This window comes from Mustela nivalis, assembly GCF_964662115.1.
Source record: "Mustela nivalis genome assembly, chromosome: 4".
In the NCBI taxonomy this organism is placed as follows: domain Eukaryota; kingdom Metazoa; phylum Chordata; class Mammalia; order Carnivora; family Mustelidae; genus Mustela; species Mustela nivalis.
This window is the reverse complement of record NC_139023.1, coordinates 110,794,038-110,821,210: the sequence shown is the minus strand read 5'-3', so window position 1 is coordinate 110,821,210 and position 27,173 is coordinate 110,794,038. Positions and strand designations below refer to the sequence as shown.

The window sequence follows — 27,173 nt, the reverse complement described above, 5'->3', positions numbered from 1 at the left end:
CACCCACACAGGACGCCAACACAATCCTCTAGTAAATGTGTGACATTCTAAAGCAGGCACGTCATGGTCTCAGCCTAGGCCTGGCTAAATTCTAACTTCCATATTTCCTTGTTTGCTCTTCTACCTTGATTGTGTCACAAACTATTTTTATATTTTATATAGCTGAATAAATGATGTATTATAAGCAAACACTCAGCCAGTATTCATTCCTGCCTGATCAGCTTCTGAAAATAGAGCTTTCTTTTTTTGTGAAAGAATGTTGAGCCCCTCCACTGTACACATGAGTATAAATCTAATTAGGTGAGACATAATTGCATTTATTTAACCTTAGCATCATAGTTATCTTTGCCTGGGACAAATTTAAACTTTAATTGCAGTTTATGTGATGGCCATCTGTCATATATCACTGGGCAAAGCCCCACAGGCTTACTTGAAACAGGGCAAACTAGGAAATTGTCAAGCTTTGTGGAATATTGGCAAGAACTTGTTTGGTAGAAATCAGTCTTAACAAAGAGAACTGAAATTTAACCTCTTTTTTTTTTTTCTTTTTAAATTAAGCATGATATAAATCTATGTAGCCAAATCTTTACATATTGGACGGCCTTCTTTGGCCACAGACACATATGAGTTCAGTAAAGTATAGAAATACAGGCAAACTGTTCTTCAATCTTATTGCATGAAGATGAAAAGGGGCTATGGGCAAATTAATCTCTTACCGAGTTTGTTTTCTTATTATTTGAAAATATCAAATTACATTCAGCAAAGTTTAGATAAAATACATTACAAAGAAAGATGGGATTCTTACATGTATTTAGTTTTTATGTGAAGAATAGAGACATATATAGAGTGTCTCTAATACATACATACACATGCACCATACATATATACATAAAAACACACCATACATATGCTATGATACTATATATATATATATATACATACACACACACACATATATATACATGGAATTGGCACAATAAGAGGTTCTTCATTTGGAACTCTACAGTCCTTGCACTTCAGCTTTTAGGCAAGCCAATTTAGTGTGGAATATAAATTGGTGATTTAAAATATTCATTATAATTGATATTAATAAACACAGAGCAATGAAAGATAAAGATATACTCTTATATTCTTGTACCTCTTTTGATTATAGTTAGAAGCTAACTTTTGATTCATTTAAATATTTGACCAAAACAATTGGTCTCTTGTTTCTTTACAAAATGTTTAAAAATATCGTTTGGCTTCATAATTAATAAAATAAAGTCTTCAAGATTTGTGGTAAATGACTACAGTGAATGTAGGGGTATGCCAATGAGATCCCTTTCCGGGACTGACCCCGCTTTTGGGAGTGTTGCCTATGAGAGAGCTCTGTGTCTTTCTCCTGGAATTGCCTTCAGTTGAGGAGAGCTGACTTGACCCAGTTCACACAAGCTGGTGGGAGCTGGGAGTCAAGCAAGGGCCCACATCCATTGATTAGTCTATGTGGGGCAACTCTGAAGGGCCATTCGAGCTCCAGAGCTCCCTATGGGGCTATTTTCAGTCATACCTGTCCTGCAGCTCAATTTCTCATACCTGCCAAATCCTATGGCCTGCATGGGTATTATTCCTAAGAGTATGTTCAGTATGTTGCCTGCCTGTACGTCCTCATCTCAGAGTCTATTTCCTGGAGAACCCATATAAGACAAAGAAAAAATATCTTTAGATATACTCTGAGAGGAAAGATTAATATATATATATAACATTTTAATAAACTTCACTGAGAATTTTTTATAACAGTTTTAATTCAATAAAATTTATTAAACATCTATGATGTTCTAGGCATTGTGCAAAGCATGAACGCTATAAAGTTAAGCAAAATTGAATTAAGCAAAATTGATTCCAAAGAACTTGCTGGCATGAAACACAGACATTACAACAAGGGAATATAATTCAACTGAGACAAGCCCTACATTAAGAGAATGGAAACACTGCTCTGAAAGGATTGAGAAAGGGATGCCTATCTTTCTGGAGACCCAGAAAGAGGCAGGAATGACTTCACTTAGGACATTTGAAACAAATTCTTCAAAAAGTTCAAGCCTCTTGAATCATTCTTTCTTTTCTCTCTTTCACATCTCACATCCAATCTCTCAACAAAAGCTATTACCTCTTAAAGATACAGTAGTCCCCCTCTTGCCAGTCATTTTGCTTTCGGGGGTTTCAGTTAGCCACCGTCGGCTAAGGTCCAGAAGCAGATGAGCCTCCTCCTGACTTATCACCAGAAAAGTCAAGGGTGGGCTAACACTATGATTATCACAATGCCTGTGCCATTCACTTCATCATGCAGGCATTTTATCATCTCACAGCATCGTGAGAAGAAGAGGAGGGGTAAAAAACAGTAAGATATTTTGAGAGAGAGACCACATGCACTAACATTTCTTACAGTATATTGTTATAATTGTTCTATTTTATCATTATTGTTGTTAATCTCTTACTGTGCCTAATTTAGAAATTAAACTTTATTACAGATATAGACAGAAAAAAACAGCCTATATTGGGGTTGGTCCTATCTGTGGTTTCAGGCATCCACTGGGGGCCTTGGAACATCTCCCTCTCCCCTCCCCCACAAGTAAGGAGAATTGCTGCATCCAGGAGCCAGGATGCACCCCCTTTGCTGCTCCTAATCCATGCAAGTCTAACATCTCTCATAGACTCAGCCTCATAACTGGGTTTTGTGCTTCTACCCTTGATCTATTCTCAACACAAGTCATGATTCTGTTAACACAGAAGTCAGATCATGAATTGTTCTGCTGAAAACACTCAGAGGTTCTCTTCTCAAGCTAAGAACCAAAGCTGTTAGACCTACAGTGTCCTGGTCCAACTGCCTGGGAGGGCCAGTGCATGCCTGCTTCTGAGTATTGGTACCTGTGGCAGGTACAGCTCCCTCTGCCCGAGCCCCCCTTCCCTGCCTTCATGTTTCCTCAACTGTGAACATCTCCCAAAGAAGTTCCCTGACCACCCTCCCCCAGGACAACATACCCTCTTTTCCTGCTTTACTTCTCTTCATCGCGCTTACCATCTGCTCTGGTCGTGATTATCATCTATTTGATTTTGAGTTTGCCCTTGCCCACCTGAACATAAACTTCACAAAGGCAGGTGATTAACTGTTTTGATTTGAGCTACATACCCAATACCTAAAACTGTCCCAAGCACAGACTAAATGCTTACTAAATATTGTTAAATAAATGAATGTTTACAAATAATGAACAGAAGTAAGAGAAGGGTGAAATCCTTCATTGCGAACAACAGCTGGAAAGCACAGACATCAAAGAGTTGCTAATCTAGTGTGATGAAAATGGAAACATTCTCTCTGGTTGGAGCTGGAAACATAGGTTGAATGTGTAAACTATGAAATATGGTTGTCATGGGCTGAATTGTTCACATGTCGAAGCCCTCACATCAGGACCTCAGAATGGGACTTCATTTGGAGACAAAGCCATGAAAGAGGTGACGAAGTTAAAACAAGGTCTTTAGAGTGCCTTTAATCCAACATGACCGGTGTGTCTACAGGAAGAGAAATCTGGGCCTGCACTTACAGAGGGAAGAACGTGCAAAGACATGGAGAAATCAACCATCCACAGGCCCAGGAGAGAGGTTCTGGGAGGAGCCAACACTGTTGGCACCTTGACCTCACACTTGTAGTTTCCAGAACTGTGAGCAAAGAGATCTCTACGGTTAAGCCACCCAGTCTGTGGTACTATGTATTGACAGTCCTAGCAGATTCACATGATGGCACAAGGTACCGTAAAGGATCTTTACTTTATCTCACAAGCCACTATAACATTTTAGCAGGGAGGGAGGCACTCTGTCCAGAGATCTGAGTTTCAGAAAGATTGCATTTGTGGTAATATGGAGGACGGACTAGAAAAGCGAAACAATGGGAGCCATGGAGACTAACTGGGATATGTTTGCAGCCACTGTGATTTAGATCAAGTAGAAGGCAAGGGAAGAGCAGAGTACAGAACTGGGAGAAGCCTCAGAGCCAAGACTATCGGGACTCATTGGGACTCAGTGACGTGTGACAGGTGGGTGATACTGACATCCATCACTAACAATTTGATTAAATGCACGCATACAAAAGAGTTCAAATAATGTAGTTCACATGGATTTCAGCAGTCTCAGACTTGAGAAAATATCTCAATATGGAGCCTTAAGACAGAGTAAAGCAGCATTCATGCTGCTCAAGATGTGAATAGCACTCCTTGGGAAAAGGGGTCTGCAGAAGAGCTACAGGCAACATCTTTCTTAGGCATAATATGATTAGCATATTAAAAAATCTGAGAATTTTGCAATGAATAAACCTATTTAACTTCATCCAAAAAAAATATTTCCCACATTTATTTGCTTATGGAACCCTGTTCTGTGTTAACCTCTTCATAAGCATGAATACTCCAGAATTTAACACAGTTTGGAAAACAGTGGTGTATTTTGAGGCATTCTAGTGGTTCCAAAAAATAAATAGAGAAGCTTTGTATGGGTAATTTCTATTTCTAGTAGTAAAACTTATCAACATTGTTCTAACACACTGGCAGAATAAACTCATTCAAGAAATGGAGTTGGTTTTCCTATAGCCTAATTCTTACCAGATTAAAAAAAAAACAAAAATTCAGAATCTTAAAAAAAATATCACTAGTTCTTTCATATCCCTAAAGAGAAACTGTCCATGTCTTGAAACAAAAAATATATCCTGGTGATGTAAGGGGAACATGTAGCTCAAATGCAGAAATCTGCAGAAATCTGCAGAGATGTCTGGGAGCCGACATCTGCCCACATTCCACCCAGGTTCTGAAGCATGTTCGTACGCCATGACTCACATGCGATGCGCACGTAGGCCTTTCTGCTCTTTGTGGTGCCCGCTGAACTCCAGGCCACACACTGGCACCAGTAATCTTCAGGCCCAAAGAGTTCTTCGACTTGCTGGCGCGAAATCTCAATGCTCACTTCCCGGACAATGAGACCTGCCAAGAGAAAGGGAGATTTAAGTCAGGAAAAGCCTTATTACTGGCAAACTACAAAACATCATACCACGTATTTCCCCGCAGTGATCCATCTTGATGCCATCGATCAACAGCCCAGATATTGTCTCTCTCCACCTGTGATCTTCCTTTGGCTCCCATTATTTGATGCCCAACTTTTTCATTTTCTTATTTGCTATTTCAAACCTTCTACTTTCATCAGAAGATGAAAGTGGAGTAGATCTATCACAGCACAAAATTACACTTTTTTCCAAAGAGTTGGACAAATATTCACCCTCTGCTGAGTTAGCTTCCTTGGTATAGTCAAACATGAAGACGGGTTTCACATCTTCTAAGGATTGTGCCCCCGTTATATAGGTCATGGGTAAGATATCCATGTGCTATACATAACCTTACAATGATTAAATATTCCTAACTCCTCACATGAAATGACAGAGAATAAGCTAAAACTATAATTATAAGTATGTAAATTATTAATATATATTGGTTAATGTATATAAGCATATATCACATTTTATTATAGTTTCATCTGGTACCACACAGCTATATACAGTTTTTACAACACTTTATATAGTTTTACAGTAACTGTAACTTTCTTAACAATTCCTTAACAAGGAATGCGAATGACCTAAAACTGTAATCACAAGTACAAAAATCAAACTTATATCTATATATAATATGTCAGGTTTTATTATAATATGACCCAGTACTATATAAATATATGGTGCTTATCTAAAACTAAGTTATTTTTATAGTTATTTTTAGTTATTAAAGTAAACTGTTTTCTTTAAAAAAAAATGCCAGTCTTATTTAACAAATCCTTGCTACTCTATTCAAAGAATGTATGACTTTAAATTTTCATGCATAATATTTCGAAAGCCCAAATGTTTCTTTGTAATTGTGATGTAACCAAAATCCTGTTAAAAGTGGCTTCCAGCTAAAATTCTCAAACAATGGATTTTATTTTATAGCATTAGGTAATCTTGAATAACAAAAGTTGAACTAAAAATCTGGGATTATCATTTGAAGAGTATTTATCTTGATAAATCAAAGTCTTTTTCAGAGAGTTATTCTACAATGTGCCTCTTTGCACTGAGCAAGAAGGATCATCTGAACAATGTATGTGGGTAACTGCCAATTTTTCTGCACATTCTTTCAGAATGAAATGCCTATTGAAACAACTAACAGGGAGACCCTGAGGGTTAAGTATAAGCACAGTATGAAAGATGAAATATATTGCTTTGTACTTTTTATTCATGTATTCATTCATTCATTCATTGAACAAATATTTATTTCATATCATTATGGAAAAGGTATTGCCCCAGGGACTTGTGGATCTCTGGTGAGTAGGATAATCATTACCCCCAAAGAACTTCTATCATTGTGAAGGGGGTGCATAGTAACTACAGATATGCAGTTTACTACTTAATTACAATTGTGTTCAATGCTACAAAGGAGAAGTACACAGAAAAATGAGAGTAAATAACAAGTGAACCCAAATTAGCATGAAGGATTCAACATGAGTTAAGTTGGTTAAATTATCTAAGGGGGAGGGACAGAACATATGAGAAGAAGCGAGAAAGAGAATGAGGGGATTGGGAACCCAGAGGACAGTTGAGCACCAAGAATGGCATGAGATGAAGAGAGACAAGAAAAATATCAGTCAAAACACAGTGATGTAGACCAGTGGTTCTCAAAGTGTGGTCCCAGAACAGTTTCACCAGCATCACATGGGAACTTGTTGGAAGTGCAAACTCTTGGCTCCCACTCCAGACTCAAATTGAATAAGAAACTTTGAGAGTTGGGCCCAGAGATTTGTGGTTTAGCATGCACCTAAAGAATTTAGATGTGTCCTATAGTTTGAGAATCTGTTGCACACCATGTTTAGGATTTAGAACTTCTTTCTGAAAGTCATGGATATCATTAAAGTATTTTAAGCAAGTAGATGACATCATCAGATGAGAATTAATATCTATCTATATATGTGTGTGTATACACACACATATGTATGTATGATATGCATCAGATATAGAGCTTAGTTCCTAGAAGGTATGATTTCTTAAACTGTTTGACTATGACTTCTTGGTATAGATGACATGAAGGTGTCACCTAAAGACACCAAAAAAAGAGTATTCCAGAACTTACCCTTAAACCTACAACATGCTTAAATGGGTAAAACCCTTCAGGAAAATTAATGAATGCCCAACAGAAGTAGATGCTGTCCCCCTGGGAAAATAAGCAATATTTTCTATCGAGAACTGAGAGGACTTGAGTCATAGAAACAACTCTGCCCTCAGATCTACTCAAGGGTCCCTGAACTGAAATAAAGCCCAGGAAAGTGGATTTTGTAAGCCCAAAGCAGGGCAAGGTCCTAATACGACATCTCTATGGCCAAAAGTTTATTAAACATATTTAAAGTGATTTTTAAAGTCTTGAAAATTAACAAGGCTTTTATGCTTACACAGTTTTACACCATTTAAAAAGTTTTTTTTTTTTTTTTAGAGATTTTATTTATTTATTTGACAGGCAGAGATTACAAGTAGGCTGAGAGGTAGGCAGAGAGAGAGGAGGAAGCAGGCTCCCTGCTGAGCAGAGAGCCCGATGCGGGGCTCGATCCCAGGACCCTGGGATCATGACCTGAGCCGAAGGCAGAGGCTTTAACCAACTGAGCCACCCAGGCGCCCCCTATTTAAAAAGTTTTTATACCATTTAAAAAGAATTTTCAAGATTTGACTGGGTGGCTCAGTTGGTTAAGCGCTGCCTTTGGCTCAGGTCATGATCCTGGGGTCCTGGGATCAAGCTCTGCCTTGGGCTCCAGCTCAGTGGGGAGTCTGCTTCTCCCTCTCTCTCTGCCCCTCCACCCACTCATGCTGTCTCTCTCTCTCAAATAAGTAAATAAAATCTTTTAAAAACTAAAAATAAAAATAATTTTCAAGTAACTGGCATATCTAAATCCCTCACTCTTCCATGAAAATGTTACTGTATTATTTTAATCAATGTCCTAATAATAAGACAATCTCTACAGCAGAAATCCCAACTTATTAACAAAAAAAACTATCTCTTTTCCACTTTCTTAATCCCTGCATAGGTCTTCTCATTCTCCTGTCCTGCTGTAATAATTCTCATTTTCTGATCTCTAGATGATCACGGAAAAATGGAGCCCAGCTTTCCCACTCGCCTCCCACTTTTCTTTTTATTCCACTCTCTGGAATTTCATACTTTTGCCGGTTTTACTTGTTTATACCCCCTCTCTTCATGCAGAAATTCAGTTACTGGACACAAAGCTCTTCTTTTAAAAGTTGTTGCAGGAAATTTACAGTCACCAAAGGGCTGATAAACCTGCAGTGTGTATTTCCTCAGAACGGTAATGGTTTCTTCCAAAATGCAGGGCAGCAACAAATGGGCTCAGGATATTAAAACTACACACAAATGTTTTGCATCCCAAGATGATAACCTCAGGTTTCATTCCTCATCCCCTCTCCCCCGCTCCCTGCCTGTTTACTTAAAGCAGTTACAGAAAACCTAATTAAATGTTAGGGCAACTTCACTAGGGCCACTGTATCCTTCAGCCCAAGGAGACTCATGGATGTTTCCACTGACCACAAATCTGAGGCTTTTTAAGAAGCCACAGGCCGACCCTCCTACTACAGGGATTATTCACAGTATGAATGTTCTGAATTGTGTGGCTCGGGCTCGCTGTGGGTGCAGGAGTCAAGCACACACCGACTTTTGTCTTCAGCTTCATAGGTGCCCCATTCACGAGGAGATGGATTGATGAGTTGGGTAGGGTTGTCCTGCCACACACCCAAAGTTTACATTCCAACTTTTGATCAATAGCACTAGACCCAGAAAGAACTGAAGCAGTAAGTGTCTCAATCCTGAGAGTTTAGAATGCCCTACAATCAGCTGCATTAGTCAAGCTCTGAGATACTTTGTTATAAGCCATCTTTTCATTACTGTAGGTAAGTTCATTATCTATGACACTCTGCTCAACAAACCAGAGGCTAGTGGTTTGGGTAAGAGGAGGTAATATCCTTTCTCTTTGAAAGTAAAATTTTAAATCTGCTTGAAGTCCCCAGATGGGAAAAAGGAAGCTGCCTTGAAATTTGTAATGCCATCAGCATTACTTCCAAGGCGGGAGGCTTTGAAGAGCATTTGGGAACTTGAAATTGGTTTCAGGTTACTTAAGGGTGGGGGAAATGCTTCGTTCTACAGATTTACTCAAATACAAATGGGTATTTTCCATCACGTCTGATAAGATCAAAGATTTTCCATCAGCATTCTTCCTTTAATAGTGGCATCTCTAGGATGCATGCTGTTTGAAGTTTGCACTGATCTGCTTTTATAATAGGATTCATTGTGGTTTGGGAGCCAGAGTGCAGGCAAGTAATTAGCATGCTATATCAAGAAGACTTATAATGAATATGAATATGCACTTGCTAATAGGGAGTTTCAAATGATTTTAGAAACCCAGATGCAAATGCAAACCTCTGATTGGATCTTTGTATGGCTATACATGCATATGGCAATAAAATCTGGTAAAATGATATTTATTCCTTATCTTTAGCAAAATTTTAATTTTCTAATAGGGTTCAGGCACCACAAATATTGTTTTCTTATAGACTGTTATAAAATGATCCAAATACAGGATGAATACGATTGTATAATTATTTAAGCAATATCTACATTCCCTGAGAAATATAATCTGTAGTACCGTCAACAAACATTAAGAGCCAGCTAATATCAAAAATTAAGTTAAGTTCCAGAAATTGTAAAGGCGGACCAAACATCGTCTCCAGCACTGTGTTCCTTTGTCTCATTTATTAGGTGATACTCCAAAATCCTGCATCATCTCGGAAGATTTTATAAAATGTGGTCATCAGGGGCACCTGGGTGGCTCAGTAGGTTAAGCCTCTGCCTTCGGCTCAGGTCATGATCCCAGAGTCCTGGGATCGAGCCCCGCATCGGGCTCTCTGCTCAGCAGGGAGCCTGCTTCCCTCCTCTCTCTCTCTGCCTGCCTCTCTGCCTATTTGTGATCTCTGTCAAATAAATAAATAAAATGTTTAGAAAGAAGTAAAAAGAAAATAAAATGTGGTCATCAAATCTTCGCCTTCTGATACCCCATGTACATTTCGCTAAACAGCATATTAAGCTCACATTAGACTCGTATTTCTTCTTAATGACTGTATTTTCATAAGGCAAAGGGAAGGTTTGAGACATCGCGTTGTGTAGACCTAGCAATTCGGCCTCCTACAACACTCTCCCCCTTGGGAGAAGAGCTGCAGAGGTCACTTGACCAAATCTCATTATAGTATGTTCACAGGACAGAGGTTGCTGGGAAATGAATGACGCTCAGGTAGGGATGATCTGCAACATGTTACAACACTTTATTGAATTAGCAGGGTCTCTTTTTCATGTTTTCTCCCAGAGTTTAATCCTATTAGTTTTCACTAAGATGACCTAAAACATGGTACGTATCAGTGCTAGATGTCTTTTTTCCCCAAGATTTTATTTATTTATCTGGCAGAGAGATTCACAGCAAGAGAGGCAACACAAGCAAGGGGAGTGGGAGAAGGAGAAGCAGGCTTCCCACTGGGCAGGGAGCCGGATGAGGGCCAATCCCAGGACGCGGGGATCATGACCTGAGACAAAGGCAGACGATTAACTGAGCCACCCAGGGGCCCCTAGATGTCTTAATATAAATTAAAGTCACTCAAAATAGCGGCATTATTTAAAAGGCTGTAATAACAAAAACAAAACACACCACTAAGACAACAAAACCCTGAAAGTTTTTCAGCTACTCACTAAAATAATCAAAATATGGTAACTCGAAAGCCAAACCTTACAATCAAGACGTGGTTTCATGTTACACGAAGTCATCTGACACTCTTTAAACTACATCAGGAAAAGACACTGGACACATAATTTATCAACTTTTCCCTGAAATGTTTTCCTTGGATTTTTAATATATTTAATATAGAAATAGGCCATCTAACTAAAATTACTTTGTATCATTAAAAATCACAATTGTGATTTTTAGTAAGTCACAAAACTAAATAGTAAATCACAAAGTAACTAAAATTACTTTGTATCATTAAAAATCACAGGTATATTAGATTTATTATAAGCATAATTTGTTAATTACATTTTTTATCTTTGTGATCAAGATGAATTTACCTAAAAATCAAAGAATAACATGTCTGGGACTGAATGGGTCAAGGGAGTTGCTTGGAAGCATTTCATATCTAGGTCATTGACCTGACTTCCTGTTTTACGTGATAATTTCTAATTACTTGGTTCTGTTTGGAATTCCTTGTCCAATGAGGATCTGTGTTTCGCTTCACTATGTTTTTGTTTTGTCTAGAAATGAGAAGAAAATATTTATTAGATTATATATCTGGAGTGGGGAGTGGTTTTAGGAATCTATATGATGACCACAGATAAATGCTGTTTTTCCCCCTTAACACTTGAAATGTTAATTGCAAGATGATATTAAAATACTTATAAATGATACTTTGACAACACTAATACTGTTTTTCCCTTGCCTTTGCAGAAGTGTCAGGTTTTAGATGTTACAGGAGAACCAGTCCTTCTTTTTCTGATTTGACTTTCCAAACACCACCAAACTTAGAGCTGCAAGTATTAATGATAATTGGAGTATGAGGGTATGCAAAATGCTCTTTCTTACACTAATAGTGGTAACGAGTTAATAGATTAATTCTACCAGTTGTGATCCATGATTTATTCGCATTCTAAACTTTAGTGATGAAAAACCTGTTGAATGTCTGTTCCAAGAACTCTTTCCATGTCCAAAAAGGGAGCTAAAATCTTTCTGTATTTAACTTCTGCCTTATGTGTCAATTTCTTTGGAATATAATGAAGTGATTTTGTAAAAATGTGATAAAGCACATTCCACTGACATAGCAAATACGTTACTCATGTAAATATTTTTCACAAAACATTAAACTTATTACATACATATTTGAAGACATTCTAACATTTTCTTTAAAGTATAATTCTTAATGATTATCTAAATCATAACTACATGCATTATTTTCTGTTTTTATTTCATGAAATACATTGGTAATTTCAAAAGAATTTTAACAAATTTTTTTTAAAATTCTGTCCATAAGGGTGGGGGGAAACTCTATTCTTGGAGGTTGATTTAACCATGAACTTGTGAATTACAGACCTTATTATTGCTGTACCCTTATCATTACTCTACCCTTATTATTACCAGCCACTCATTTAATAGGTATTTATAGAGATTCAGCCATGTGCTGCACACTGTTCTGTGTGCTGGGGACACAGTGGTAAAGAAGGCAGATAAGGTCTCTGTCCTTCGCAATTCATTGTGGAGACAGTTCTTGAGCACCAAGAATATTTCCAAGGTAGCCATAGAGATGAGTTGCTTACGGATCCTTTCTTTAGAAGTTTACTATCTAGCACTAAAACAAATATGAGTTTACTAAGTGGCTCTGTTGCTGTTGTATGCATTGTGTACTCACCGGTACAGTAACTGGCACACATATTTGTCCAGTAATGTATGCTAAATGAATGAATGGTTTATACATCTATAGCTATAATACCAAGTAGTGTTAAAGTCCACATATAAGTAAATTGAATTGCAACTCAGAAGAGTGAAAGTAACTAGCATCTACCTTGTGTCTCAGTTCTGCATAATGATCCTTGGGAATGGGTATTTTTATAATATAGGTAAAGAGCAGAGTCAGAACTTAAATAATTTTTCATGGAGCCAATGATTAGCAAAATCAGGACTTAGAGCCATATTTATCTGAATCCAATGTTCCTGTTCCTTTCACTATATCAATATTCCTCAAACTGTCTCAAAGAAGTGTTCTTGGGGTGCCTGGGTGGCTCAGTTGTTAAGCGTCTGCCTTTGGCTCAGGCCACGATCCCGGGGTCCTGGAATCGAGCCCCATGTCTGGCTCCCTGTCCAGTGGGGAGCCTGCTTCTCCCACTCCCTCTGTTCCTCCCACCCAGCTTATGATCCATGCTCTCTCTCTGTCTCTGTCAAATATATAAAGATATATATTTTTAAAGGTGTTCCTTGGTCAAATAGGTTTGGGGATTTCTGTTTAATACAACTTCCTCTTAGAAACTCAGAATGCAGATCAGTGAATTGAAGGCTTTGGTCAGAAGTTCTGCCATAAAAAATATGTTTAATTTGGATGGCCACTCTTTCCCCCCAATTTATTAAACCATATAACCCTACAGTCTATGTAAAGACAGAGCCCCATCTCATTGAGTCTTTCAACATGGTTTTGTTCAGCATTTTCCATCTGTTGGTTTATTGAATAAAAGTAATCTACTCTTTGGAAAATTCTGAAAATCCCATGAAGAAAGCTATCGTGAAATAGCTTCAGATGGAGAGATCAGGGTAAACCTGGGGAAATGGAATATTTGAGTTTGATGCTGAAGCATGGTTTGGGTTTAAAGACTCAGAGAGGAATCAAAGACACTTCAGGAGGATAGAATAGCACAAAGCCAAAGGGCAGAGATGAAAAAGCCTGGATCACTACAGGGGAGAATAGTTTACATGAATGGAGTAAAGAAATAAGACCATGGAATTAGATAGAAGAGAGACTCACAGAGAGCCTTGAATGGCAGCTGGAGAAGTTTGTTCTGTGGAGTGGGGAATCTGTAAAAATGGCAAATTGGTAAAATGATGTTTTTTTTCCAATGACAGATACTTTAGGAAAATTAATCTTTCTCAACTAGTAAACAAGACTAATCTGATTTACTTTTAATGGAATTTTAATTTTAATTATTATTACAAAAGCTGTTTTCAGATTTCTGATCTTACATCAAGTCATTAATCTTAAAAGCTTGAGAGCAATATTCTGTCTGATGGTGGAAACCAACACATATATCCAAAATAATAATACTCATACCCCTGGGTTTTCATTTTATATTTACCTCATGTAATTTAGAAAAGAACATTAAGTGCAACTGCCTCTGGAGGGACTGCCACTTGTAACAGTTCACACACAGGATATTGGGGACAGATACTTGCTTGTCTTAAAAGCATTATATTTCGTAATCTTAAGGAAACTTAAACCAAACTAGACAGGCTCATTTAAAAAAGAAAAAAAAAAAAAAGCAACTTATCCAGGGCAATTATAGTTACAACTGGGATATTAGATAAATACCTACCTAATACACAACCTTACCTAGTAATTTCCTTAGATAAGAAAAGAAATTCTTGGAGTGCCTGGGTGGCTCAGTGGGTTAAAGCCTCTGCCTTCAGCTCAGGTCGTGATCCCAGGGTCCTGGGATCAAGCCCCACATCGGGCTCTCTGCTCAGTAGGGAGCCTGCTTCCTCCCCTTTCTCTGCCTGCCTCTCTGCCTACTTGTGATCTCTGTCTCTGTGAAATAAATAAATAAAATTTAAAAAAAGAAAATAAATTCTTGTCCTGTATTTACTGACTTTTGGAAAGTTCTAAATTCATCAAGCCTTGGCTTCTTAAGTTACAAAATAAAGATATGAACTTGGCTTGTGAGGAAAGAAATGGAATAACAGCTACAAAAGTATTTGAAATCTCTTAAATTAAATATATATACTAAATTAAATACACACACACATGCACACACATACACACACACACACACACTGTATAGTAATAACAATTATTTTGGGAATACGATGATACTCTATTCACAAAATTAGAACTGGAGTTACTAACATAGATTCAGGAGAGGGGAGGAGCACCATGATTAAAAATTATATTAGACACACACCCACTTGAGAAAGACATGGATAGTTGTGGAACTTTGCAGCAGAGCTGGGAGAATCAGGTCTGGGTGGGGACATCAATCATCCAGGGCAATGCAGATCTGTCTATGATATGAAGTTTGACAGCAGGAATGAGTTTTAGTGATTTACCTTTAAGAGATTTACCAGTCTTATAGGATTCTCACTATATTAAACTGTAGAAAAAGTGAAGTTACCCTGACAAGATGAGTGGAAGAGTCTACTTTTTTCTGTAGTTGAAATGCTTGCATAGCTCATCTATTACAGATTCCTTATATTCATATTCCATTACACAGGTGAGACAGGAACATTAATCAGCTGAATGGAAATTACTAAACAGGTTAGCTCTAACTAATTTGGGGCAAAATAAGCAAACTTCCATATTTTAATGATGATTTAAAATTGATGAGCACAATCTTGTCTTCTAGGGTCTTCCTTCACTTACCAACCAGAATGTGAGCTCTATCAGGGTAGAGATTTGTGTCAGTTACATGCTGTCTCTGTGGCATTACAATGACTATTTATTGAATTAATGAAAGAATATTTCCTCTAGGACATTATTAATACTTATTTAAAAGATATGTGATCCAAAAAAAAAAAAAAAAGAAAAAAAGGATACGTGATGATATCCAAATGTATTTTAAAGGAAAGGAACTTTTAGTCATGATGGAAGTTGTACCTCCTTCCCTAGTCAGAAAGACACCATCAAACAAAACTTTGAATTAAACTTGGAACCTGCTTGGCATTCACACTAAGAATAGGGTGGCAGAAGGAGCTGAGTTATCAAAATGTTTTTTAGATTCTTCAAAATTGTTTTTAATAGCTGAGTAAACGCAGGTCCAGTACCAATGAAAATAATTTTTCTTTGTCTTTTAAACTCTAATACACAAGAATGACTCATTAATTTACAATAAAAAGGAAAATTTAACTCATGAAATTCCAAGTAGAAATATAAAATATTAGCATTTCATATTTTCAAGTGAGGAGTATGTATTTGAACTACTGCTGAGAAACCGATTTTCAATTTTAACTTTATATAGGGACTGGAATATAATTATGTGTTCTGATAGTTTTTCAAAATATTTCTATATATCCTGAGATTTCAGAAACCTTCAAAATATTCTATATATTCTGAGATCCTTGCTCAAATCATTCTACTATCATTTCAAAGGAGGTATGATTTAATAAAAACAATGAAACCAAGTACAAAACAGCTAATTCTTTTCTTTCTCATATGGAGTATGTCTCTTTGTTTTTTGTTGATTCCAAGTTACGTATATTTAATTTTTGATAAATCTAAGGCTATAGGTATAATTCCAGAAGACAATATTTATCCATATTTGACAATAAAACCTCATTTTTAATTGATCCTTGGGAATTAACTTAATGGAGGGTATAATCTTTAGGGAAGCTCTGGTTCAAATTTTGTTTTTTTCAGTGACCAGATGTATGACAGTAGGAAAATTCCTTTACTACCCTAAGTGTCATTTTCCTCAAATTTCTAATTCAATGGGTTCTTTTAAGGATTCAATGAGATAACACATGTAAAGCTCTTTGCAGAGTAATCCCTTACTATGAGCTAACTAACAAGATTTCAGAAGCTAGAATGGTTTATGCTATACTATGTTCTAAACAACTCCTCTCATTTCAGAGGCTTCGTGAAATTAAAAGTCTATTTTTCCATCACAACAGTCTTTAGGACAGCTGTCCCACATTAACTCTTAGTGATCCAGCCTGCATCTCTGTTGAGCCTATAGCCCCTCAACCACGCCTACTGAGCCAGGAGAAGAGAGCACGGAGAACACACACCCGCTCTTAAATGCCTTGGCTTAGCAGCAGGAATGTAACTTTCACACAGCTCATTGGCTAGAAGTAATCACCTGGGCCTGCAGAACCACCAGGACACCAGGACTTGTAGCACTCCCCTGTCCCCAGAAAGAACAGGAGAACTGGGTCAGAGTATTATACATTATAACTGATAAAGCTACTTCAGTAGGAACATCAAGACATTGAATTTTTAGGAAATCACAATGACACTGAAATATTAAAAATTACCAATTCAAATGGAATATAAATAATTGTTTTCTGTGGTATGAAAGTGTTCACTGACAGAAGGAACAAAATGTAGACAAATTAGACTATAAGAGCAAGAGGAAGAAAACCTGATTTGGGGTCCTGGAATGACTACTATCATGAGTAACTTTGGGTAGTTCCTTCCATTTCTTATTTTCTTAAACTTTAAATCAGTAAAAATAGGTAGCCCTTTGCCAGTGTACTTCACAGGACTGTTGTGAGGTCAAAAGAAATCTTTAACAGAAGGTTCTTTTAGGGACAAACTGTGGGGCAAGGACTGCCAGCTCTTTATATCTTTTTGGGAACACAATCTGACCACATTTTCTAGCTTCCTTTGTCTTAGAAGTGGCCACAAAAGCAATTCTGGACAACAGAATGGGAGTGGAAGGTCGTTGTACCTTTTCACAGGCAAGCTGGTGAAGAAGCTTGTGGGTCCCCTCCTTGCTGTCTTTCCCTTCCTGCTGGGTGGATGCAGAGAAGGATGAGGCCAGAGAGGATGACAGAACACAAGATGAAAGGAGTTTGGGTCCATCCATACCTGACCAATGGGAACAGACCTGCCCTACAATCAAGGGCACCTTCCTGGAACTGATATATAAACAGATGTACCACTGTATCACTTTTGGGTTATTCTTTGGTGGGGTCTGTTACTGAGGCTTAGCATAATGCACACTTAAATGATATACACTATGAATAATATGCTTGGCTCACAGTGGGTTTTTCTAAATGACTACTGGATAAATGGATGACGAAAATACTTATTAATCTCACGATGCTTTTCTTTTTTTACTATGATTCAGTGTTTAGCTTCAAATTGTTAAAAACACTCTTTTATTTGGCAACATCCTGTTAGATACACAGAGAATTTCTATTAATTCTGAGAGTTTTCAAATAACTGAATGTGTGATTTTAATATTATGCTCAAAGTGCTATAAAACAGAGCAATTTGCTTGTTATATAACAAAAATCTCATTTTCAGAATGGTACGCTTGCAGTCTTTTTCAAAGTATCACTTCCAACATAAATGCTGAACAAATAAATTGATGTGGAACACTAGGTTTTAATGTTTAATTACCAGTATCATTTCTTTACAAGCAATCTCATTTTGGTGTTTTCATAAGAGCTAGAAAAACCCAATCTTGAACAACAGAACAGTGGCACCTGATTCTGTAAACTGTGTATGACTTGTAATGTATTCACGTCCATTTTGTACTAGCATCACAAAGAAAAAGAAGAAAAAATGATTGTTTCTTACCCTGAGCTCCAATTCACCGAGAGAGATATTTATGTAACTATATAACACTGTCAACTGAACAAAGAGCTTCAATCATGTATCTTTTTCTATCTCCAGGTAAAGTTTTGTTCTCCTTCCCTTCTTTTACAAATGTGTTTCCTTCAAAGGATCCATACCCACTGGATAAACAATCTCTATGAGAAAACAGGAAAGCTCGCTATTTAATATGTACAGTTCAATGTCCTGAGTTTTGGAATCATAGTAAATAATATTTTGTGACAATACTCACACTATAACGATGATGACATTTTCATGATTAGCCATGTTTTTAGTAAAGGGAAATTAATGGGGAGGACTATCCTGTCTGAAAGAAACATACAACATGCTGACAAACAAAACTGGGTTTCAGCATAAAATGTATATGTTATATAGACAGTATCCATATGCACCTAACTTCACTGTGTGAGTTTATATGCATATCATTCATCTAGGATTTTTTTACCTACAAGTTGGAATGCATTTACTTCATACTCTATTATAAGCCCATTTAGTCACATTTCTGTCAGATCCCACTTGCATATTCAGTGTTGAATAAATCAGTGGTTAATAAACGTCCTTGAAAATGTGTTTGGAGATAAATAATGAACTGCTGTATCTGATCATAAATGTACATTTTTACTCTCAGAATCCTGAGCAAAAAGATAGCCTGACCTATTACACAAATATATGGAAAGAGAGAAATAATTATAGAGCAATCATGTCAAAGGAGCCTGGTTTATTCTTATTGAATGGATACACTACAGACAAAAAAATAAAAAGTGTTACAACTTCAAAAAATTCCACTGCAAAGGAAATACTAAACGAGGATAGGGAGTCAACCTTTTCATCATAAGTGCTTTTTGTCACATCTCCACGGGCTTGGGGCGCGGGCCCAGCCCCACAGCGTGAGGAGCTGCAGGACGCTCACATTGCCTGCCCGCCTGCGCCGCCCCCTCGAAGGACCTGCTCCAGACGACCATGGGCACGCTTTCAATTTACGGGAAGGTGGCCTGACAGGCAGACTGGGAGGACAGCCGAGATGGAAACACAGATCAAGTCCAGATAAAAATATGTCCACCTTGAAATACACAAACAAGACTTTTAGGTAACAATGTGTGGGGGAGCCTCTATTGAAAAATGAGAAGAATACAATCACTTCTTTCTCATCAATGATTTTCACAGTCCCCTTCAGATTCCACCCCAGCCTCTCTCCATAATCCACTATGTGTGCACATCCTACATCTATACTCACTTAAATAATATAGATTTCTGTCCCTTGCCTGTATCTCATAAATGTCAACCTCCTCAAAGCTTCGTGCTACTCAGCAGGCTTCAAATTTGTTTTTAAAATCTATTATGTGGGTGATCCTCTAGCAATACTTTGAAGTACCTTCCCTATTAAAAGTGAAGAGGGATCAGGGGTTCTAAGAAGAGAAATAATGGCAGTTTATGGATATTATTTCACACGTTCCTGACTATGAAATAATTCTCTCTGCTTTAAAAAAAAAAATAGAACACAAATGCAAAAGAAAAAACATCAAAAATAAAATCTAGAAGGAAAAAGGAGCCACATAAAATCTTGCTACAGATTCATGTTTTATATAAAGCTGCAGTTGGGACTTTACAAAGGAAATCTCTGCACTTCTTATTTCTGGTTCAGAGGATTTACATGCTCTTTCTAATGATCTGGGCCTTCAGCACCGGGTAATGTCTCCCAGTCCCCAGCTTAGCCCTCATGCAAAATTGAAGCACTTTGGAGGCAGTTTAGTAGCTGCAGATGAATCTCAATGTGCAGGAAAAGGCATAATGGCTGTTTAGCACTTGCTAGGAGAAGCTGAGGAAATCAGGGGGAAAAATCTATTGAACTTAAGCCATCTGGGAAGCCAACTGAGAGCAACTGCATTAACAACGTGTTTACATTCCCATTGTGTTGCTAGGCCAAGCAAAAGTGTGTGTGTGTGTGTGTGTGTGTGTGTGTACGCGCGTGCGCACTTGTGTGCACGTGCACGGTCACAGAGGGAATTATCAAGTGCAACTCTTTTGATTGTATTGGCTGTTTTCGTTTGGTTTTGGCAACTGTGTGGGGCAAAAATTTTCATTAGAAATGTGGCTATGAGAACGTGCAGGTCTCCATGAGACAGGGGAACTGTTGGAGGGTAGGGCTTGGAAGGATGCTACGGGCATGAGGAAAATGAGCAGTAAGTAGGAGCCTAGCTGTGCCGTGCTCTCCCTGTATCTGGCCCACCGAACGATACAACAGATTGGGGGAGGCTGCAGAGAGCCAGTAAAGAACAGCTAGGGAATGGCTTTCATCGCCTGTTACATTTATAGTTAACTTAGAAATACTGGCCAAATGAGGGAAAATAGCCAGGTAAATGCCGTCAGTTTTGGCCCCCATCACCCCTACTCGCTGTCGCCCTCACCGTGACACTTTTTTTCTTCACGGTATTTAACCAGCTATTTTTAGAGCACTGTGAGGTGCCCAGCAAAAGTGAGAGGAAGGTATAGACTTCTCCTATGTGTTCTGCTTCTGCACAGAGAGAGCCTCTCTTACTTATTAACATCCCCCACCAAAGTAGTGCATTTTGTTTTATAACTGATGAGCTTCCACTGGCACATTGTTATTACCATCCCAAATCCACAGTTTATGTTCAGGTTTGCTCTTGTACATTCTACAGATTTGGAGAAATGTGATGACATATCCACCTTTATAGTGTCACACAAAGTAGGTTCACTAACTTAAAAATTCTCTGTGCTCTACCTATTCACCCTCTCTCCCCATACCTCTTGGCAACCACTGATCTTTTTAACATCTCCATAGTTTTGCCTTTTCCAAGATGTCATATAGTTGGAATCATATAGTAGATAGCCTTTCAGATTGGCTTCCTTTACTTAGTAATATGCATTTAAGTTTCCTCTATACCTTTTCATGACATGAGGGAGCATTTTTTTTTTAAGATTTTACTTATTTATTTGACAGAGAGAGACACAACGAGAGAGGGAATACAGCAAAGGGAGTGGGAGAGGGAGAAGCAGGCTTCCTGTGGAGCAGGGAACATGATGTGGGACTCAATCCCAGGACTCTGGGATCATGACCTGAGCTGAAGGCAGATGCTTAACAACTGAGCCACCCAGGTGCCCTGAGAGCTCATTTCTTTAAAGCACTGAGTAATATTCCATTATCTGGATATATCACAGTTTACTTATCCATTCACCCACTGAAGGACACCTTGGTTGTTTCCAAATTTTGGCAATTATGAATAAAACTGCTGTAAAGATCTGTGTTTTTGCAAGGGCACAGGTTTCCAACTTTTCTGGGTAAATATCAAGGACAGTGATGGTTTTACCATGAGGTAAGAGTATGCTTAGTTTTGATTAAAAAATGCCAAAATGTCTTCCAAGTGACTATATTATTTTGCATTCTGACCAAAACCAAATGAGAGTTCCTGTTGCTCCAAATCCTTATCAACATCTGTTGTTGTCAGTGTTCTGAATTTTGGCCCTTCTAATAGACAGACAGTGGTATCTCATAGTCATTTCCATTTGCATTTTTCTGATGACATGTTTATTGCAACTTTTGGTGAGATATCTGTTAAGGTTTGTTGTGCTTTTGAACTGTTGCCCCCCAAAACCTATGCCCGCATTTGAATCCCAAGCAAAGTTTAACATTACCTTACTTGGCTAAGAGTCTTTGCAGATGCAATTAAATTAAGAATGTTAAGATCCTGAATTACCCCAGGTGGACCCCAATTCCAGTGATAAGTGCTCTTGTAAGAGACACACTGAGAAAACAGACATGGAATGGAAGGTGATGTGAGGAAGGCAGAGATTAGAGTGATGAAACCACAAGCCCAGGAATGTGGGGCAGCCACGAGAGACAAGGAAGAGACCTTCCTTTAGAGTGCCCAAAGAGGGCGCTGCTCTGCTGCATTTCAGACTTCCAGCCTCCTCAAAACTGTGAAAATAAATTTCTGTTGTCTTAAGCACCAAAGTTTGCGATAATTTATTGTGGCAGCCCTAGGAAACTAATATAGTGACTAAGGGCATTTACTGTCTTCATTCAAGGAGTGGACTCAAGAATATGACAGAGCAAAAGGTGAGGAAAGGCTGTCTGCCATGCAGTGTTTTTCTGGTTTCACAAATGCCCCATGGAATGGGTGTGGGGAGGAAGCCTGTTACTCGCTAACGTCATTTCATACAGAGGGCATCGTTGTCTAGGATCATCAAGACTGTAGCTATAAAAAGAGGCATGTCATTCATTCCCTGCCATTCCTGGAATTGCCTTGTACAGAACATTCCCCTGGGTTTTTCCAGCTAAATTTTAATTCACTCAAGCCCCAGAGTTCCCCCCCTCTTCCCTCAGGAGGCTGCTATCCCTCAGTCTGAGAAGTTTAATAGGCAGAGACAGGCAAAAGGAAATTGCAGAAAGCAGGGGCTCTCTACCGTGTAACTCTATACTACACAACTATCAAGGGGTTTCATGAATTTATTCTCATGATGAAGGAGAACTCGAGCAAATGGTAAAGCATACTTTTTATTCTCTCTCTTTTCCCTCATCTCTTTTGCCCCTTTCAGACAGGGATCTCTTTAAGTGCATCAGGTCCTAGCTGTGTCTCTACTTACAGAACCGAGAGAAGTATCTGGGGCATGGTTTTTGAATAGAATGTCAGTCTCTGTCCCCCCTCCTCTGCTATACTTCCTAGCAGTGTCTCCTCTTGTCTCACTTCAACCTGATTGTATGTTAGCATTGCTAGAGCTTAAAGTGAGTGAACAGATAGACAAAGAATAAGCTATGCCCTGTCCCGATTAAATCATTCTCTCTGGGGTGGGGCCAGGACATAGGTGTTTTCAAAAATCCCCCCGGGGAGATAGGCAAATGCAGTCTGGGTTGACAGCTAGCCTCCTCATCCTTTCTTGTTGCTCCTGCCTTCCTGGTCTTGGAGATTTCTCCCCAGACTTGTAAAATCAGGTTAAACCCTTGATGCAATTAGGAATGAGTCCAAGACTTCCCTAACCTGAGTTGTTTCTCATTACTAGATATTATACTTCCTACGTGCTGGGCTTGCTTTTTTGCCAGACCATGATATTTTGTTAATTGTAGCTTTCATGTTATCCATGCTGATTTTGTATCTCCAAATAGTGCTTTTCAGAAGAACTGGAAAGAGTGGGTTTTTCAACAGGTATCCCCAAGATGGCTCTGAGAAGGCCCTGCTGAGAGATGACTCTGGATTGATGATATCTGGGAGAGAAGACCAAAGGGTTCACGGTGAGGAAAGCACTCTCCCCACCTGTCTTAGCATCAGCTCCTTCACTGATTGTAGCATTTTTTAAACAAAAACATTTCTGTTGTGTCTTTGAATGTGTGAAAAAAAAAATGCTGGGGTGCAGAGAGAAAAAAATAGCATTGGAATTTTGAACCAATCATTGTGAGAATACTGGCTAGTGAGATTTAGGGATACAGAGACTTGACTAGAACAGATCACAACATGTGACAACCCAGAATAAAAAAGGGTCACTATGTCATACAATTACCAGCCTGGCTTACTTATACTAGCACGATAGGTAACAATACCAATAAAGTGTATCTTAATTTTGACAGAAAGTCATACTTTTTATAAGCTAATCCTCTCTTTTAAGTTGAAATGGTTTCTTAAACTTCCTTAAACAGAACACTTAATTCATTTCATGCAACAGTCCAGAACTCTGTGAAGTATGTTCCTTCTTATGAAGATAAAGAATAAGAGACTGTCCTTAAACTCTTCACATGTTATAGCCAAAGGTTAAATTAAAAAATACACTTCGGCTTTTAACACTGGTGCTATTCTCACTTTGAAGTGGGCATATTAAAACTCCAGGCCACAGCATATGCACGGTTGCTGGGCACACGGCAAGATTGCTATAGCAACACAATCACTGGTTTCACTCCTGGAATGCCCTGTTTGGGTAGCAAGCCATCGAGATGAAGAATGGTCCTTGGGCTCCTGCTTCTTATCAGAGCCTCTGTGTGGGCTTGGCAATGGGTAGCATTTGATTTTGCTCTTTCTAAATTGGGGAAAATACACACATACACAAACACATTCAAACACATATGCATAAGTATATACTTGTATATTTACATACATATATAAATAGATATTCTTGACTAAATTGTATTAATCAATGCTTTCATCTTAACTGTGGGAAGACAAAGGAGTAATGCATTATAAGTAACCTTGCCCTAAGTGTTAATTGATGGGAAGGAGTTCCTTTGTGTTCATTACATTAAAAACTCTGGTTGTATATAATTTTAGAAAATTTCTGTTTTCCTCTAATGAAGTGACAGCTCACTAAAACTGTATTGAAAGGTATAATGTTTCATTGGCTCTACTTTGCAAGCATGTTCCGGGTTATATCTGTTCAAAAATACATGCTATTAAAATCTTCTATACAGTATGTAATTCAAACAGGACTAATGTTCCCCATGGGGCAGAATTAAATTAAAACTACATAGTTCCACAAATATGGCACAGCCAGGGTCTATCATGTATGTGCTGGGTCTACAATATTGATATATGTAAGTATTGGAAATGCCAGAAATGAACAAAAAACAACATGAAAAACTTCACAAAAGCAACAGATTAGAAACAAATGGAACCCAAATGGGTAGCCTAAAAATTTTCCAGTATTTACTTCTGTTTATAAGGAAGGGAAAGCATGGAAATAAAACCCAAGTTTCTACACAGTAAGAGAGCCTGGATCAGTCAGCCAGCCGAGACTCATCTTCATTGAGTGAAGTGAGAGCAACAACTAAAATCTACATTCTGGAACTCTGACCCAAGCAAGTATTTGTCACTGCAGCTGAGACAACGTCGGCCATGTTAACTCAGGTGTTTAAAGACTTAAAGTCAATGTGAAATAAGGATGAATTCATTGTGAGCACTAACAAGTAAGGAATAAGAAAAAGTATCTATTTCAGGATGATTGATATCCTTTATCTCTCACCACGGTAGTAGACTGACTTAGTGGAAAAGCCTTCATATCCTACATGGATCCTTGCCAATTTTTTATTTTTACCTTGGGGCCAGCCTTATACTGGGAAAAAAAAAAAAGTTGTTATTTTCTGGTATTGAAATAAGTACCTTTGAAGGAAATCAAATAAATAATTAGTTTATATCCCAGAATCATTTATCTTCATTGGCAGGCAAATAGATTACAGATATAAGGCTCTATTCTTGCAGAAGCAGTACTCCCACTGACTTAATTAAAAAATTATGGAATGAAGTTCAAATAGAGTTTCCAAATTGTATGCATCATTTCCTAAACTTTAAACAAAGACCATAGAATTTATATAATTCCTTTTGAAAATGTTCACTCTGTTAATGAGAACACAGTTTAAAGTAACTATTTTACTTACAGAAAAATGAATGATATGTGTGTACTTAATATGTAAAATAGCTCTTCTTATGGAAGACTATACTATCTTATCTATTCCTCAAATCATCTGTTCATGAACCATCTCAAATAAAAACATCACCTACATGTTTCACTAAATTTCAGTTACTCCAATTTAATAGAATGAGTAGCTATAACCCCACAAAACAGACTTTTATTATCTCCTGTGCTTAGAGCCTTATGTTGCAAAATTCATAACAGAAAGAAGTTTATAAAACAGAGGCCACACGATATCATTACAATGTAGTTGAAGAGACAAATATAAATATACATACACACATCTATAGTTACATATATGTATTTTGTAACATGTATTATCACATATGTATTTTATATACATATATTACCTATATGTCTATATCAAATATATATTCATATATAATTATATATAATTATATATAATTATATATAATTATAATATATTATATATTATTATATATTTATATATTATATATATGAATATAACTCCATAAACAACACATTATAAGAAATAGTCATTTTTTACCTCGAAAGTGATTGAATATTGATACTCTTTAGTGGTTTAACTCACCACACATACACAATTCACACTTATGAGTATCATATAAACGCAAGTACAAATAAGGGAAATGTAGACATGTTACTTTATCACTTGAGTTTTATAGGAGGTTTCATCCCCAACATTGCATTTGAGATACTTTAAGCATGAATAGGATTTTGATAGAAGTAGGATAGGCAAAGTACAGGGTAACAGATCATTAATTCATACATACCTACTTACTGAGCTCCTGCTAAGTACCAACACCAAGTCAAGGATGGAACCAAAATAGTGAAAAGGACAGACATAATCCTTGATTTCATGGAGCTTACTCTTGAGTTTATAATATCTAGATGGAAAGGAAGAGGTAATTTGAGAAAGGAAACATAACTGTCCCTCTCCAGGATCTAACATTAGTAAAGACAGGAAGTAAGTAGGCTTTTTCTCTTAAGTTCCCTATGACTTAGGTAGGACCAGTAAGTCCAGATAACAGAAAGTTGATTATACTCAACTTAATGAAGAGCATGCCAGTAATGAATTGAGTTTAAATGCCTGCCACAGTCTCACAACTTAAATTTCTATGATTCCAGACAGAAAAATGTAAAGAAAAGAGAGTTCACGTTCATTTAATACAACCTGAACAAATCTCATCTAGTTTCCCTTTGAAATGAATGAGCTGGGGCGCCTCGGTGGCTCAATGGTTTAAAGCCTCTGTCTTCCGCTCAGGTCACAATCTCAGGGTCCTGGGATTGAGCCCTGCATCGGGCTCTCTGCTCAGCAGGGAGCCTGCTTCCCCCTCTCTCTCTGCCTCTCTGTCTACTTGTGATCTCTCTCTGTCAAATAAATAAATAAAATCTTAAAGAAAAAGAAAATGTATGAGCAGCATTTCCTAAATCATGTCCTGGTAATGACATTAATGTCTCATGATATTTTAATAGAGGTTCTGTGAAAAGGAGTTCAGTTGCCAAATATGATGAGGTTAAAAGTTTTCCAATGCAGAGCTTTCCTGGGACTTTTACAGGAAAATATACTTTATACTTTTCTCTAAGAGGGGAATATAGTTATTACAGTGTTTCCTAAAATATTTGACCA

General features: G+C 37.7%; 1 protein-coding gene across 2 annotated transcripts in view; it reads right to left on the bottom strand.

The window, feature by feature from the left end:
• UNC5C (unc-5 netrin receptor C) overlaps window positions 1-27,173 on the bottom strand; it is a 358,142-nt gene that overhangs the window by 117,367 nt on the left and 213,602 nt on the right. For both annotated transcript variants that reach the window (XM_082728148.1, XM_082728149.1), the window contains exon 3: window positions 4,851-4,994. In XM_082728148.1, the coding sequence (XP_082584274.1) occupies window positions 4,851-4,994 (144 nt within the window). The remainder of the gene's footprint in view (window positions 1-4,850; window positions 4,995-27,173) is intronic.